Source organism: Polypterus senegalus, chromosome 17, assembly GCF_016835505.1.
Source record: "Polypterus senegalus isolate Bchr_013 chromosome 17, ASM1683550v1, whole genome shotgun sequence".
NCBI lineage: Eukaryota > Metazoa > Chordata > Cladistia > Polypteriformes > Polypteridae > Polypterus > Polypterus senegalus.
The window spans coordinates 30,099,602-30,117,400 of record NC_053170.1 but is presented as its reverse complement, the minus strand read 5'-3'; the positions used below and the strand labels follow the sequence as shown (position 1 = coordinate 30,117,400).

Genomic DNA, 17,799 nt, shown 5'->3' with positions numbered 1-17,799 from the left:
ATGAATGGGTTTGAGACCAAGATAGGAAATTCAACTGTGCAGAATTTATATGACATGTACTCAAACATATTAAAGGTAGATGTTTTTTTAAAGATGATTTTAGTCAGGATATAATTCAAAATAAATTAAAAGTGCACATAAGAATGTCCTAAATTTAGATGGGGATGTTCCATATACCTTTGGAGGATTTAACAGAAAATAAAAAAAACACTCTGTTTCCACTCACTTTGAACAAATACATAACTGAATATGTACAGTAATAAGTTCAGACATTTTAAATTAAAACACTGGCACCAGTCTGAAGTATTCCCTCATCATTTACATTATCATATAACTTTGTGTAGACAGCGAAGTTCCAAGGCACAACATAAATACTGGATTTCATATCAGCTTTGGTAGCGTTTTAGTGTTCATTTTGTGCACCCACAGTAGTTTTCTTTTCTACTTTATTAGCTCGAATATGTGTTTGTCCAGTGTGAAAATTCATACCGTTGAACCAATCTCTGCCACATTTTGCACAGTTTACCTATCTGAGTAGGAGTAAGACCACAAGCTATTTTCATTCTGAAATTTTTCCCCTTGGAGAACATTCTTTAGTGACTGCACTTGGACTTTACTGGGGACGTGCCCCAGGCATATGTGGGTCATGGCATGGGTATGAAAAGTTGCTCCCCACATTTCATTGAAATTTTGGTTTGGAGCCTAAAATTCACCAGGGTGAAAAACGTATTTAGTGACTGCACCTGCACGTTATTCCATCCCCTGGGTATCACTTGGTATACCTGCTAGTAATGAATAAAAAAGGCCCCCTTTAATACAAGCCGTCTGTCTTTTACATTTTTCTGTGTTTCCTCTGACAATAAAAGTAAGGGAGTCAATATCTCCTGTACTGTCCTTGTACATTGTTCAGTGGGGTAAAATATTCAATCTGTGAAAAACAAGAATTTGGAATTAAAAAGTCATAACTTTAAACACTGACATTACACCAATTTTCTGTCTAAACAAGAAAAGCCTCTAGAATCTGTGCACTCACTCTCAGTGTCTAAAGAAGTTAGATGACTTTTACATGGCTGACTTCTCCATACTTATTTTTAATTGACCACAATTGCATATATTTGTGCTTCAAAGCCATCAAGTAAACATTTTGTATTATTCATTTTGATTCATATAATGTGTTTTGTAACTTTGTTTACCACACTGTTTTGCAGAGATCTTGCACACTGAAATGTCTTGACTAATGTATTTTTGATTCTGATCTAACTTCTACACAGCTCAGACTAGCAAACTGGGGCACATAACCAGTAACATTTTCTCTACTGCTTTTGAGTGTCAGCTAATGTTTCTGTGACTTTGAGAGAGAAGTTACTGCTACTGCTACTCCTCAGCAGCACCAGAACATAATTTTTGACTTTTTTGAGCATTTTGTAAAAAAAAAATGCTATGTACCCCTTATTACTCCATTCATATTTTCATTGTACTTCACATTGCTGAACGTCACATTTTTGTATTTAAATACTAATTATTATTAAAAAATCTTACAAATTAGTTTATTACTTCACAATATCTAACATTATACAGATTTGGCCATTTTGTTTAGCAAAGTTCCTAATTTAGAAATAGCTTTCTTCATCATGTAAAGCACTTTGAGCTGCATTATTTGTATGAAAATGTGCTATATAAATAAATGTTGTTGTTGTAATTGTTTGTAGAATGTAAAAATAATTACCAATGTACAAATCTCTTAACTGATTTAATCCCGTACATTTTCCAAACATTAAAAACTGTGTAAGTTTGAGAGGGAGCAACAAGGTAGTGTTTGTGTAGAGGTGCCACAGATAAAAATCTTCTCTGTCTTGAAGTACTTCCTACATTGGTTCCACATTCTGAGTGAACGAAGCACAATTGTATTGTTAGCATATTGATGATAACTTCATTTACTGGGGCACAAAGTACGGAATATAAAGAAGTACAGCAGGATTTTTATTTCTATTGCGGACCTAGCCTGTGTGTGTTCATCTATTTGTGTCAATGTCCAGGTTTTTATAGCTTGTATATTTGCCACCCATTCATAAAATTAAAAGTTAGGTAGAGCCATTCCACTTTCTGCTTTAGGTTGTTGTAGAGCCGCCTTTTGGATGTGTGGATGTTTTTAATTCCAAATAAAGGAGGTTATGTTTGAATCTAATTTAAAAACAAAAATGATTTGTTAATGTATATGGGGATGCTTTGAAACAGAAGTCTAGGAAGGACATTATGTTGTTTTGATAACTTAACTTTTATTTTTCATAATAAGTTTGTTTCTTCTCTTGTTTTCCTTCATGTATCCCCTTATATCATTTACACATAAGATGGTTGTTTTGAGTTTAGCCAAAATCGCATTTTCCAAAAACTTGAGGTTTTTGTTTATAACGTGCAATAATACTGACCAACTAAAAGGACTGCAACAGGATCTTTGGTGGTGACATTTGTATCTGGTATTCCACTACTACTGAACATACTGCCTTCTTAGAAGAACATTACATAGGAAATGGGCTGCTCCTGAGTACTACAAGGGAGAATGGCTTAACTTGCTTGCCTAAAACAAATTGTAATGGGATCAGGGAGTGTGGTAAAAGCAGTAAAACAAAAATATAGGGTACTTTCTCCTGTCACTTTTTCCATGGCCAAGGAAGTCAAAACTCGCATTTTTTAATTACAGGGGTCAAACAGAGTAACAAAAGCATAGGTTAAGTTTCTTTTCCCTTCAAACAATAACATATATAATTAAGTGCATGTGTAAACTGCAGTGAAAAATTCAGTATGAATATATAAACTATTAAATCTGCAAATAATGATTGCCCAGCTCTGCCCAAGTTAACTTGTAGATTCACTGGCAGCTACCAAAGCATATATGTGACATTGTATTACTGCCTGTGGACTTTCGTAACTGACCTGCCATTGCAAAACAGCTTTAAAGCTAGTGGTTAAAATATCTTGGAAAAAACGTAATATTAGTGTGGGTAATGGCAGCTACCTGTCACGACAATGACACCAATTCCTTAACATCTGCCTTTTGGAATTGGGCCTTTACAGCACAGGAACAGCATTGTGAGCCTAAACTCTTCCGTAATCAGGGCAGGGTGGCTGGCGTCTGCAAACGGAGCTAAGGATTAAATCTTTGTGGATAACCACCATCACTTTCTGCCCTTGCACTCCTGCATTTTTCCCATTTACCCCTCACATATTTTATTGACAGATCCCAATTTTAATACTGGCAGAGGCACATCTGCCATGATTGGCTGCCCAAGAACATGCAACAATATGGCACCTTTTCACAGTCATCCTTCACTTTAAAGTATGACTACCCCTAGCATTTGATCATTCACTTGTGCACATTGTGCTCTCTACAACTATAAGAAAAAGACCACGAGAAGAAAATGAGATTGCCATACAGCTCAGCACAAACAACGTACAAGTGGTCACCACTGCCTTGTACCAGACAATCCCTTCTGCATCTAATCCTGACCACCTAATCTACAATCATTTCTAACTTCCTGCATTTACTACTTTCTTTGTATTTAATTATTCTTCAATCACACTAAATTCTAGAATTGTTGGTTATTGTCTGTACCTGTGAAAGGCATCATCATATTCAATTAAATTAAATATACACTTATGGCTATGATCTTGTATATCCGCTTAAGGTTCTAGCTGATCTACCTAAGGTTCTATAGATGATAATTTAAACTGTTTTGTTTATAATTGTTTGCTCTCCATTTTATATGTTTAGCTTGGTGAGCTTGTTTTGTTCTTTAAATTCAAGATGACAACAACAAAGGGTGAACATAATCAGACTTTTCTTTTAAATGTGCAGGTGATTTTTTTTTTTTTTTTGATTCCTTGTATTCCCCTAGGCATAAACTGGTGAGTGATCTTTTATTGTTTTAATTTATCTTTATCCATCCATTGAGCCCGTTTCTTCTGTACTTATATTTTACTTGTTTTTGTATTTATTTTGGTCTGTTTTCAAAATGTCTTCTACATAGCACTATTATTTACACCAGAAATGTTTTTATTTTCCCATAATGTGATTTCTAATTTTCTTGTCTGCTTTACAGAAATTCTAGGTGTGGAATTAAACAGGTTCAAAGACGTTTAAATCAAACTATGTTTAAGTACCATGATATGAACACTATTTCTTAAAATATCACCCATTTCTCTTTTTCTTACTCTGTGTTTATTACAAAATACAAAGTGTAATCTCATTTTGGCCTTGAGATTAAAGGGGTGAGGTCACAGCCATTGGCCAGAAGCATCATTTCACTTGCCTTTCTTTATTTCAAAGAGGAGTTCCTCCCAGTCAATGTTTGGAAAGGCTAAAATACTTCATCTTCTTGAATAAATAATATTGTTTTAATCAGTAATCTATGGGTTCCATCGTGACTACCTTTAACCCACAGTGTTTTAGATATATTCCTTTCGTCTATGTCTGAATATTATTTTTGATTCACCTTCTCCTTTCATATTTTGTCTTTCATGAAGGCTACAGCAACTGACATTACAGCCCAATTTAATTTTGTCATGATAGACATCCTTTCTAACAATAGCATAAAGACAATACTTCTACTTTATGCATTTCATTTAAAGTGCACCTTACAGAAATTGTATTTATTATATAAACCTATTTTAAACTGGATACATTTTCATTGAGTAGGATGGTATTTGTCTTCAGTTTAATATCACCCCAACACACACACACACAGAGGCAGTGTAGTTTAATTGATTGCACACTTCTAAACAAAGCAAACAAACCTTACCATTCATAAAATACAGGGAACAATAATAAAACTCTTAGCAACAGAATGAAAAATACACAGTTTTTTTGTCTAACTTGTAGTGATGCATCTTTCCTTCCTTGTGTATATTTTTGTACCATAATGTACTGGATTTGATGTCACTGGCATACACAATACCTTTTTATGTGTCAATAAAAAAATGTCAAATTGAACTGAACACTTTAATGGTTTCTCCTAAATACACAAATTATAATATACAATAAAAAAAACTTTATAAACACATTACTTGAAATATATTTGTTTTTATTTTGTTTCTTCAAGGCTTGTATGTCTATGAAATTATAATCTAGTAGTAATTTTGGAGGTAAACGCTCTTCCTAAAATTTTAATGTTGTTAATGTCCTACCAGATTTCTGGTCAGGAACTTATCAACACAACTAACAGACATCCTACCTGTACAAACACCTGTGCTGCTTTAAGTGTGTTATCCAGTCACTGAAATACTGACTAAATTTCTCTATGTCACTGCCTAAGAAGATAATCCTTCTATATAAAAGCGGTCGGGATTGTCCTTCCATCCCGTGATTGCTACGCAGGCGCGGAGTTTCACACACACCCCGTCCATTTTGCAATGCACGATTCGTTTCGTTTTTCCAGGTAAAAGATGATTTTCTACTCCAGACTGTGCGATATCTTCTTCTTCTTTCTTACTATATAAAAGCAGTTGGGATTGTCCTCCCGTCCAGCGAGTGGAAAGCGTAGCGGTATTCCGCTTATCACAGACTTACTACTTGCAGCTTGCGGAACAAAGCGACATGATATGAGCAGAGTTCTGGTGCTCCCATCGTTCCCTTGCTTTTGTGCGCGATGCGTTGGAAAAATAGACAAAATTATGTCTCTGGAAATAATTAATGTTGATGGAGTACAAATGCCTCACCGCGTAGTAAATATCAGGGGGGTTCAAAAGGCGACCTCAATATAGAAAAAAGTTTAAATTTCATCACAAAATAACAGAAACTACGAGTATTAAAGTAATACTGCTCAAATGCAATATAACCAAATTAATGACTTTGTATAAAATATCAAATTGATCTACATATTGAATTGCCTTAAGAAGTGGTCAACTTAAAAATCGGTCGCCTTAAAAGGCGGGTCAGCCTAGTACACATTAATCAGGGTGGTGAAACTTAACTGAGGAACAGAAATCATAGATTCTGTACTAATATTTTAATGAAGCAACCGTTCTGACCCTAGAATGTAGTTTACTTAATCTGGGCGACATCAGAATGAACAAACTTCAATTAGCATTCAGCTGGACAGCTCTGACTGCATCTTACACCCACCTGCAAGCCTGTGACCAAGAGCTGTATTATTGTTTGTTTTACATATACAGTATAAATAAATGTGCATTGTATATACATTTATATTAAGTATAATAATAAGTATTATTATATATATATATATATACTTATATTTTAGCTTCATTAAAGTATTAATTTCCCCTTGGGGACAAACCAAGTATATCTACCTACAACTAGAACTTATGACGCCACACGAAACACATTGTGGCTGGTACACACCTGAACGTCTACACCATAATAAAGTGACTCATCTACTATAATGGCTTTTTGTTTCATTATGTATTAGTAAGGCAGAGCCCAATAGACGATACATATAAATAGATGACTAACATAATAAGCATCTTTGCCTACGTACACTATTGTTATACATAAGTTCCCCTCTTTATACATGTAGCCGAATTATTACGATATCTGAATTAAGCAATTTTGAAAAAGCAACTAGCACGCAATCTTATTAAGTTTAATAGTATTCATTTCTAAGTTGTTCTGATATAGAATGTTAGTTTCAGTAATAAATGAACGTCGATTTTAACACATATTTCGACTACGTTTCTTTTTAATGTGTACCTCTACTACCGTTAGTATATGTGAATAGAATACCAAACTCCCATCGGGTTCCCGAGCTGGACTAAGTAGTTTTAAAATTAAGTTCATTATCAAAAATCACTAAGGATATTTTTTAAATTTAATAAATATAAGTAATCACAGCTAAATAAATAATCACGCCCCATAAAACCTTCATGACTTGATAAAGACAAAAACGATAAGCATTAGAGGACAATACAATGACAAATGTCAGCCAGCAACAACTGTTCAGAGTCTTGTAAACCTCATCCTTTACTGCACCCCCGTCACGACTACACAGGCAGCTCTCCCACTTACTTCTGGCACCTGAAACTTAACTCGGAAGGCCGGAACCGTACACCCCATGCACCGCAGCGCGCTCTAGCGGGCATGCCGCTTACGAGGGTTGCTGGATTAAATGTCGTCCCCAGGCCTCCCTACCTTGCATAACTGTTGTCCCTGAGAAAGAGCCTCAAATGGGTATCTTTGGTGGCACTTCGTGCAGGCGTATAAGGCGGCCATCTCTGTGCTTTGAAGAGCTGAAGAAAGTGTCCGCTTCTCGATAACAAATCAAAAGAGGTATATCCCTCAAACACAAAGCCGGTACTGTAACTCCAGCGCTTTGTCAAATAACTCATCCAAACCCCACATGACAAAATTCCGTAAAGCCCACCTCTGCTGCTCTGCGTGTGGCTGACATGCGACCCAAAGGGCGGAAGCGCAAATACGATTGGCCAACAGTAACGCCAGTAATTCTCTCCGCGAACACAAATTTTTACGTAGTGATAAATAAAGTGCGTCACTCCGCCAGTTATGCAAGAATTAAGCAAGTGTTCCCAGAAGTTGTTAGCTGATGTAATGCCCGTCAAAAAAGTTTCGTTTCTTAAGTAAACACTTTATTATAATACTCTTAACTTAGTAATGACAAATTGAATTCGGGTCAATTGTGTATGCTGTTACTTTCATGTTATATTGCCGGCACGATTCTTGTTTATACTCGTGTGCCTTTTTGTGACGCCTACCTGGCATAGTCCTCTAAACTTTGTCTAGTATTTCCATGGAATAAGACACAGACAGACATGGGTGTGTGTTCTCCTGTTAGTTAATGACTGTTGCCTTTATTTAGATGATGTAATGGGTCACTCTTTTGATATCTGAGGAAAAACTTTATTTGTCCGTAGGGGGAGATTTGACTTCTTAAATAATACATAAATAAATACACACTATGGCCTAAACACATACCAGAATGATAAAAAATTAAGAAGAAAAACTTTTGACTTGGCAGTCTCAGTCTCAGTGCTGCATTATGCAGGCTTATTGTTGTTGGTATAAAGGAGCCCCAGTAGTGTTTCTTGACACACTTCCGATGAATAATATCTTTAGCTGAAAGTCCCCAATGTTAACATTGTTAAGAATGGCATTTACATTTACTTATTTGGCTGAAGCCATTATCCAAGACGACTTACAACATTTATGATACAATTTGTTATATTTCTTCTTGTTTTCCAGTTGGAGCACAGGCAGATCAAGTGACTTGCACAGGCAGATCAAGTGACTTGTTCATAGTCACACAGTGTCAGTAGTGGGATTTGAACCCACAGCCTCAGGGTTTGAAGTCCAGAGCTTTAACCACTAATGGCACTCAGTTTTGTTTTATTTCTCTCCTTAGCTACTACCTCCAGGTGTTCCAGACTGCATCCCATAAATAAACCTTCTCTTTGAATTAGTTTGTTGGTTTGGTGGGCCTCTCTTGAAGTAATGTCATTGGCTCAGCACACACCTGTGTAGAAAATTGCACTGGCCATCACAGCCAGTGTGTATATAAATATACACATACCCATAATGTCTGTATATATATCTAAGACCAGGTGCCCACAATCAAGGGAAAAATTTTACAAGGAAAACACAATACAGCATACCTATTTTGTTATATTTTTGTTTTCTTTCAACAACCAGCTGGTATTTTCCAAGGTCTGCTATGCTTGAATTCCACTGTTCACTTTGCAGTTGGTGATCCCCTGTACTGTCTTTATATGGCTCCTTTGGTCTGACCAGGACATGCGAATTACCCAGCCTTCAGGGGCTGTCTGGCAAACAATATGCCCAAGAGGGTTAGCTCCACTATTGGGAAGGAGTTTTTCTGCAGGTTGAGGTGGAGTTGTTGTCACAAATGAATGAGAGTTGGGGGTACCTCACAGTCTTGTTCACAAGAAAGAGTACAAGCAAGTGTAAAATTTACCTATGAACTGGCATAGAGGTGGAAGTTTTCAAAGCACTGTGACAAAGATGGTAAAGCAGAAAATCCATCCACCCATCCATTATCCAACCCGCTATATCCTAACTACAGGGTCACGGGGGGGTCTGCTGGAGTCAATCCCAGCCTAAATCTTTAAATGAAAGTCTCAATTTTTAAATCAATATACACCATCTCCTATGTTATGGTCACCAGCTTTGGGCAGTGGCCTCGTATATGAAATGAGATTCCAATAAAGGACTACTGAGCTTGCTGTTTGTGGAAGGATGGAAGGTTCAATATTTTAAGAGGAACTCAAAGAGCCAGTGCTCCGGATCAAGAGGTGCCAGAGGATTCCTGCTTGGTATACCATGTACAGTATACTATTCACAGCCCACTGGAAAAAGACTCATGAATAGACCCAAGTCATGCTGGAGGGATTGTTTCTTTTGGCTAGCCTAGGAACCATTAAGAGCTCCCTTCATACACCTGCATCAGATTGTTAGTAATAGGATAGCCCACTCTGACCATCTTGTGTTTTTCTAATTGTGACCCTCACCATGATGAGGACAGCAAGTGAAGTAAAATATTCTTCCACTTTTCCTGCATTCATTTTAGAATTTTAAATACAGGTTTGGTCAACATTAGGCTTTACATATATATTTGTGTATGCACTTTAAAAGTTAAAACTACAGCTTTGTCCCTTTTTTGGCTATATGCATTTATTCAAATTCAGGGCTCAAAGGCCTATCCCAAGAATATAGGAAATAAGGCAGGGGCCAACCCTGGATGAAGCAAATTTGAGATTGCTGATCAGTCTAATCAACAAGTCCATGGGTTGCTGAAGAAAAGCTGGTGTCCCCAGAGAAAAACCAACACAGACACTGGGAAAACAAGCAAACTCCACACACAGCAACCAGACTAGAATTTGACCCCAGGCTGTGAAGTAGGAAAACAGCAGCACATAGCACTGCATCCCATTACTGACTTCTATAAATTATGTAAATTATAAAACATTTACACTTAAGTCCAAAAAGAAGAATTTTATTTCAATACTGCACACAAATTACATCTCAGAAATTCCAAAGTGGAACATTAAAGAATGTCACAAAACAATTTGAAGGCACACATGGTTTTAAGACAAAGTTAAAGCATATTATCAAAAATAAACTCACAATGCTTTTTTAAACTGTCCACTTAAAGCTTAACTAACTTAGCCCTGAAGTCTTGCAGACTGTTCACTGCTCATTTGTAAAAACACTTACGGCTTTAAACATTAGGTTATAAAAAAAAGATCACAAACCAAACAACCAAAAACAGAAAGAAAATTAATAAGAGAATGGAAAGAAAGGCTTTATCCTAAAAAAGTGAATAAACAAACACTGAAGGAACCAGATAAGCAACTCAACATTATCAAAGGGTGTCTCTTTAAGTTAAATAACTGAATGTCTTTCTACTCCATGCAAAAGTTTTGCATACAGCCTTTCATAATAAACCAAATCACAAAAAGTCATCAGCCAAGAAGCTGAATGTTCATTTCCATGAATTAATACCTGATGATCATAATAAACAATCTTGGGGGAAAAAAATGCAAATGAAAGTAAATAATTAAAATCCCATCACTTACGTATGGTCTTCTTCCCTGATTTGGAATGCCCAATTAATGTTTTTCATTTATGTAGTTTTAAGCTTTTATCCAAATACAAATCAGTATACAGTTTTTTTGCACAGATTACATGGCATCAATAAAGATGACAAAGACGGTCAGTGGCATCTTTGTGTCTCAAAGTCTGTTTCCTTAACCAAAAGGGTACACACTACCTAATTTATATCCATCCATTCTCTGAAATGCCTTGATCCAAATTTATGGTCAAAGACACCGGACCAAGCCCTTTGGAGGGCACACTCAAGTACACTGTACATCAATGTCCAGTCATTGTGAGTCACCATAGCGTGCCCAGTAAAACCTCACATGGACATGTGGACAATGTGCAAATTCACAGCAAAAGTGCCCAAGATGCAATTAAAACCCAGCTCTCTGTAGCCGTCAGACAGCAGCATTAACTCTTGTGCTGCTGTGTTGTTCGTCTAACTGACATGCATAATGAAGCTATTTGCATCTTTCTTTAAGGTGGCCATCATTAAGACTCATCCAGATTCTCACTGAGAGTCAAGGTGTTGGGGACTGCAATTGCACCCCTGTAGTTTTAGCACTTGGACACACCAGCTACTTGTGAGTACTGTACTTTTGTTTTTATTAGGCCTGGGAAAGTTACCAAATTAATTTTTGTGATTAATCTGGCATGTTTAATGTGTTAACAAATATTGTCATATCCAGAGCCGGTAACGAGGCAATTGCATCAGAAGTGCTTTAGTCAGGGTGGCATTCCCATGTAATTGTTTAAATTTGGTCAGGGTGGCATTCTCACATAATTGTTTAATTTTTTTTTTACATTATGGAACAACAATACAAAAAAGTTAAATGTGAACCTTAAGAATTACATAAATATCCAGTACCATATTCATATAGTACCTTTAAAAGTTTCAAACATAAAATTTTATTTAAAAGTTTCAATTTATGCGTTTAACAACAACTTGCCACATGTCAGTACATGGCACTGGTATTAATTTCCTTGATTATACATACTGAGAAAGATGCAGAGGAGTGAGAGGAAAGGGGGTTTAGGGTAGTCTTGGAGCAATGCTAAAGAAAGGTAGCAAAGGTAAAAAATTACACTCTCTCTTTTCTTTTTTCATATCATGTTTCTGTAAGAAGACTGAATCAATGTCATATCACATACATGCAAGATACATTTTCTTTGAGTGGCACTAAAACCAAAAAACGTCTCTAGTATCTCTGTGCTTAACTTGCCATTCTGCCAGGTAGCTTACAGTGCTTACGGCCCTAATACAATGGCAATATTCTATGAAACAGAAGTGTAATGATTATCCCTATCCATTATTCCAGTTTGCATTACCTTTACTAATTCATGTAAAGAACACAACATAACCACCCAAATAATGCATGGTGTCAGAATTTTAAGTGAGATAGCTGCTACACTGAACTTTTCTGGCATGCTAGGAGCAATGGGTGTAGGCTGAGTAGTGTTTTCCAACTGTTTTTCTTTGGTGGCACACTGTTTATAACTCAAAGAATCCATAGACACGCCATGATTCTACCAAGCACAAAACCATTAAGTCTCCTAGACATGCTAAACTGTCTGAAAGGGAGAGTAAAGGTGCAGCTAAAAAAATAAAACAGCCTGGAGGTTGGCATTCGCAGACACAGTACTTAGTGAGCACTTTGGATGCATTTTCCCAGCTGCTACATCCCTTTGCCTGCTCATACAGACAGTCCTATACATCACACCTGAGTAGCTTTCTTTGCATATCAATTGAAAAACACTTATTTAGAGTACAATTATAAAGTCATTGATGGTAACGAACAATTGTGGATGGCATTTGAGGAGTTTTAACACAAGTTTTAAAGTATGCCTATTTAAGAGATGCTTATTTCAATTAAGTCAGTCTTTAGCAGTGCATTCAAAACCTACAGATGATATTGATTGCTTAATTTTACTTTGACACGTCTGTGTCTCATATGCCATACCAATTTAAGAACTAATACACTGGCTTAATTTTCTTATTGCATTCTTTCCAACTTGCCTTTTAGGAAGGCATTCAAATTCACGTTGTACTTGCTTAAGTAGTATTTTGTTAAAAGGTCAGATTTCAGGTCATTGTTTAAGTTTAAACGATGTCCTTACATTTTAAAAGGCTATTTTGTGTTGATTCTAAATTAATTTTGTGATTCAATATATACTTACTTCATGATTATTTGTAATTACTTTATGATTTTATGTTTAAATGTTAGATGTGATTAATTGCGACTAATTTCATATAATTATGTGATTAAACAGATTAATTTTTAATCAATTCCCAGGCCTAGTTTTTATGCTTCTAGGATTATGATCACAGGCAGGCAGGCTAAGTTAAGCGCTTAGAGGCACAGAATAAGCAAGTGATGGAAACCAAATCATCATGTTTTTAATTTACATTCTTGTACCTTAAAAATAAGCTATATTGTGTGATTTACTGTACATTTATATGTCAGTTATTACTATCATAGGGACTTTTTTTAAAGGTCACTGCACAGTATATTAAACATACACTGGGTATACTGTACGTCTATAGTTCTGGGTCTTGAACATTAGTGTGCACTTTGGTTTTTACTATTGCACTTTTGTTTGTGAGCATTTCATGTTGTGAGTGATTACTGGAGTATGTGAATTTCCCCTTGGATATCAACAGAGTACATCTATCCATCCACTTTATCTATGAAAAACTTTGACATCGCAAAACACTATCCTGAAAGTGTCAGGAACAAAGCAGAATCAGATCGAATTCCAGCCCATCAAAGACCACACTCAAAGCATACACCCAAACCAGGCCAATTTAAATTCACTAATATTAATCCAAGAGTGCACATTTGGATGGCGAGAAAGAAAAATAAAACAGAAGTGCTCAGAAAAATCCACATGGACAAAGGGATTATCTGCAAACCTTACACAGACAGTGAACTGACAATCTGAGCTGGCTTCATGGAGGTATGAGATCCACACTAGCTGCCATGCTGCTCATTCTTAAACATATACTAGACTCTTTGTAAAAATAGGAATCATTTTAAAAATCCCTGCCACCAGAAGAGGGAGCACAAGGAGTAGATTTTTTTTATTGAAGACAAGTACTTTATATAGTATCTTTATGGGAAAGTATTATTAAAAGGTGTTCTGTATAGCAATTACAGGCCATGATGCCTTATCATATTGCATTCTGCCCAAGGCCCATCCATTAAACCCAGAAATTAAATTTAAACAACAGCAACACTTTAGCATGAAGACTGGGTGTAAAATGGGGATTTTATGGCTAGGACATGAATATATTGGGAGTCTATTGTCTTAAAATATGAGCAAATATGAAAACAGGCAGGAGTTTACTAATTGTTCTTGGTAAAATGAAAAATACAAAGAACAAATCATTTACTTTTTCAGTAGCATGTCCATTACAGCTTGCTTAAAATATTATTTCTAAACAATGTACTATAAAACACCTTCTGTAGCCATACTGTGTTTTTGAAAAGCACACCGTTAGAATTTTTAACGCCCACCTCCAAACTTTGCATGTCATCTGCACAGTGTCCATTGTCTGTTTTTCTTTCTTCCGTTTTTAATTGTTGACTCGTATAATGGATCAAGGGTACCTTAACTGTGAACCACATATTGAAGAATGAGCATACAGAGGCCACTGGACAGTTTGATCTGTGAGGATGATAGCACCTGTGGAATGTTGTAATCTTGCAAAATGCTGAGAAAATTAGGATTGGCACAGGTCTTGTTTGATATCCTTTCTTTTGGTTCACTTTCATTCTCTCTTGAGGGTTGATCTGGAAACATTACTGGTCGTCTTGAGACAGCGTGGACTAAAACCACCATACCACATTCCAATGATCAGGTTATCTGACTAAAAGTAAAGTCTGAAAAGTTCTGAAAATAATTCACCCAACCAGTCAATTCGTTGTCATACCAGAATTCTTTCTTCAGATCCTAAAAGAGAAAGAAAGGAGGAAGAGGTAGACAGAAAGTAACAGACAAGGAAGGATGGTCTTAAACGCCATTATGGTGATCCCCCACTGCTACATATCCATTGTTTCATTTATAGTGACGCCAATTACTAGTTCACAGAAGGATCCACTCCATCATCACTGCAGTGTGAAGTTTTCCATGGCAGCATGGTGTGGGAAGTGGAAGCGGTTTGTTCATCAAGCCAGAGGCTACGCGGATGCTCTGCGTTTGCAAATGAACGCCAGTATCTACTTTTTCAGCTTAATTAATACCCACGTCTTACGTCAGGATTTTTGAGTGATTTACTTTGATCACTGAATCAAGAGACGGTGCTGCACTGCTTCTTTGACACAGGAATACGGTGTCATCTGCCAAAACAATGCAGTAATTTCCCGTGTTACCGGAGTTCCCATACATTAAAGTTTCATCCGATGAAAGGGGATGGCAGGTATGTTAAACTCAGACGGTTTTCTACCATTCTCTTCAGGACACATTGCTAAACTGTATTTCTCGAGTGATTTATTCCACAGTATTTAATTAAAAATAAATCACAAAGACGTTTCCGAGACATACATGACACTTGGACAGAAATACAGTACTAACAACTAGATCCAGCGACAATAGCTCGAATACATAAACAAGTATGTCGTTACTTTTTAAAAACGGTTTCCAGAAAGCCTCACTAATCTCATTGGCAATTCGACCTACCGAGTCTCTTATGACGCTCCTGAACGTCAGCGTGCGTGCGTATGTACGTGAGGACGCAGTGACGTCATGCGTGATTTACATAACTATAAAGTTTATGTTTTGTTCACCCGCACTGCTGTACATATTGTCATAACGTCAAATTCGGATGATTTGTATGTAATATGGTAGCTCCTGAAATTGAAAATTGCTTGTAGTAAATTCTCCCTTTGGTTGACGGTCCTTCGTGACGTTTTCAGTTTTCCGTAAGCGTGCTGCTGCTGCTGATCTGGGTCGTTTTCATATGAGTGTTTTAACAGCCGTTGTATTTTAGGCGGTCGGTGCTACTGTCTCATACCTAAATAGTTTCGGGTTCAAATCCAGACCTTTTCACTGAATCTGTGAACTTTACATAATCTTCTTGTATTTGTGATTATTTTTTTATAAGCTGACGGAGGTCAATTGCTTATCCCAGAGGTACGGACCACAGCTCTTTAACCTGCACTGCATGAGAAGGCAGTCAATAAAAGAACATACTTGTACACTCCTAAAGGTATAGAGTTCGAGTGATCACTGGCAGGAAACTGCACTCCATCTGTACATTTCCAATTAACTCTAAACAACACAATTTAACAGGGGTTCCCAAGTGTCCTGGAACTGTGACTGCAAGTTTTCATTCCAACCTGTTTCACTGTATTCAGAAATACGTGCTAGTATGTATCATAAATTTGCATTTTTTGCCTTATCTATAAATGTTAACTTTCTTTACCCATATTGTTTTAAATTCACCTTTTCCAGTGGAGTTTACTCCCTGAATTGTATCCAAATAGTGATGATTAGTGCAGACACAAATGCAAATGACACTGGATGCTAAAGGAAAGCACCTACATCAGTATAAAATTCACTTCCCAGCTAATTAATAAGAAACATGCTTAAATAGCCAGAACATAAAAAAGATCAAGATCTTCAAAAGCAAGAAAACCACATAGTAAGGCCTTTTACTACTAATCAGCCACACTACCTGGTAACAGAATAATGTATAAATATTTGCTATCTCTTGCTCTATGTGTAACTTCAGCACCTTTCCTCTGTGTCCGTGTGTGTCTGACCCTGTCTTCACCGGCACTCTGCCTTTCTAGTGGGTTCTTGTAAATTCTGCTTCTCTAGTCATTATTTTTAAGGTGCCTTTCTCACCTCCTGTCTGCTTTTATATATCCCATCTTTGAAGGTGGCTCTGTCAGTGAGCCTCCTATACTGCTTCTTCTCTTCATGTGTCTAACACTTGCACTCGCCCTGTCAATTGTGTCATCAAATCCAAAGTCGCCAATCACAGCAAAGCCATACTGACCAATCATACTGCTCCAAGGGAAAGGACACACACATACAGAGACCTTAATGTTTTATTAAGTAGTAGAGTAGTACAAAAATAATTGTAACATTGAAGTAGCTCCTCTGCTTTAATATTGAGTGTCATGTGCACCCATGTCTGCATTGCTCATCACACATTGTCAGTATATAGATACAATATAAAGTACAAACTCCACAGAAATTAGGTGAATTGAAATAAAAATGGTAAAAAAGATGATGATGACAAAGATGAAAAAGAAAACAATTCTGAATTTCTCCTAGTAAGTATCATTTAAAATAGTTTTCTCTATGTAGAATAAGAAATGAAAAACAAGCAACTAAACAATTAGAGAGATAAGACATAAGAGTGACCACTCATTTGTGAAACTGGCTGAAATAAAAGACTGAAGTCACAGTGATCCTCCAGTATTGAACTTGGGGAGCCCTACCATACAGAAAAGAGGGATACATGGAGGACCTATACATTTTAATCAGAAAATGTCTGGGTGGGAATCAATGCATTGCCACTGGGTCTAACAGCCAGCCAGACTACCCACTGCAGCAGCACTATGTAGTCACATACATGTAATACAGCTTTTACTTATCTAAATACAATGCACTGTCACGCGTATGTGCAAAGGGGATAGCTTAAAGGCTGTGGCGATTGTAATTACCTGCCACTCCAGGGTTGGTACTGTGTTCTAATGCTTTTGCTCTTTCTCCTTCTGCAGACCAGCTGATTGACTGCTGTAAAATCTCAGAAATCACTTCTGGTGTCCGTTCGCCTGGAGTCACCTCTTCCTGCTGGAAGGGCATAAGACCAGAAGTTTGCCCATTTTGAAAACAGTTCAAAGTCGTGTCTGAAATGGCATTTTTGCAGTTATTGTTCATTTTCTTGTTTTTGCTGCATTCCTGTTATACAGAGTTACCAGGATGATGCCCCAACTCTTTATTGTGGTCTGTCTGATCTCTTACAATGGCATAGTCAGCAGGATGAGATGGGTCCAGGAGGGTTTACCCCGGAGTGACGACAGAGATGTTACAGCTGTCAGTCATCTGGTCTGCAGATGAAGGAAGAGAAAAGACATTAGAACACAGTGCCAACCCCTGGAAGCTGCAGGTAATTACAATCAGCAGAGCCCTTAAGCTGTCTTCTATGTGGATGCGTGAGATAGCTGTCAATCTACTGTACAATAAAAGTAGATTCATTTGGA

The 17,799-nt window shown here is 36.9% G+C and overlaps 2 protein-coding genes across 4 annotated transcripts in view; both read right to left on the bottom strand.

Moving 5' to 3' along the window:
- The window catches only part of LOC120517280 (protein FAM76A-like), a 31,992-nt gene extending 24,641 nt beyond the window's left edge, over nucleotides 1-7,351 (bottom strand). For both annotated transcript variants that reach the window (XR_005631011.1, XM_039739487.1), the window contains exon 1: nucleotides 7,142-7,351. Coding sequence is in view for 1 of the 2 variants with exons in the window: in XM_039739487.1 (XP_039595421.1) it covers nucleotides 7,142-7,222 (81 nt within the window). In the remaining variant the exon portion in view is untranslated. The remainder of the gene's footprint in view (nucleotides 1-7,141) is intronic.
- Nucleotides 7,352-9,956: 2,605 nt separating this feature from the next.
- The window catches only part of cd164l2 (CD164 sialomucin-like 2), a 69,682-nt gene continuing 61,839 nt past the window's right edge, over nucleotides 9,957-17,799 (bottom strand). The window contains exons 6-7 of one of the 2 annotated variants that reach the window (XR_005631077.1): nucleotides 17,260-17,646; nucleotides 9,957-14,536 (exon numbers count right to left, since the gene is read on the bottom strand). Coding sequence is in view for 1 of the 2 variants with exons in the window: in XM_039740092.1 (XP_039596026.1) it covers nucleotides 14,530-14,536 (7 nt within the window). In the remaining variant the exon portion in view is untranslated. The remainder of the gene's footprint in view (nucleotides 14,537-17,259; nucleotides 17,647-17,799) is intronic. The other variant, XM_039740092.1, reaches the window with a different exon arrangement.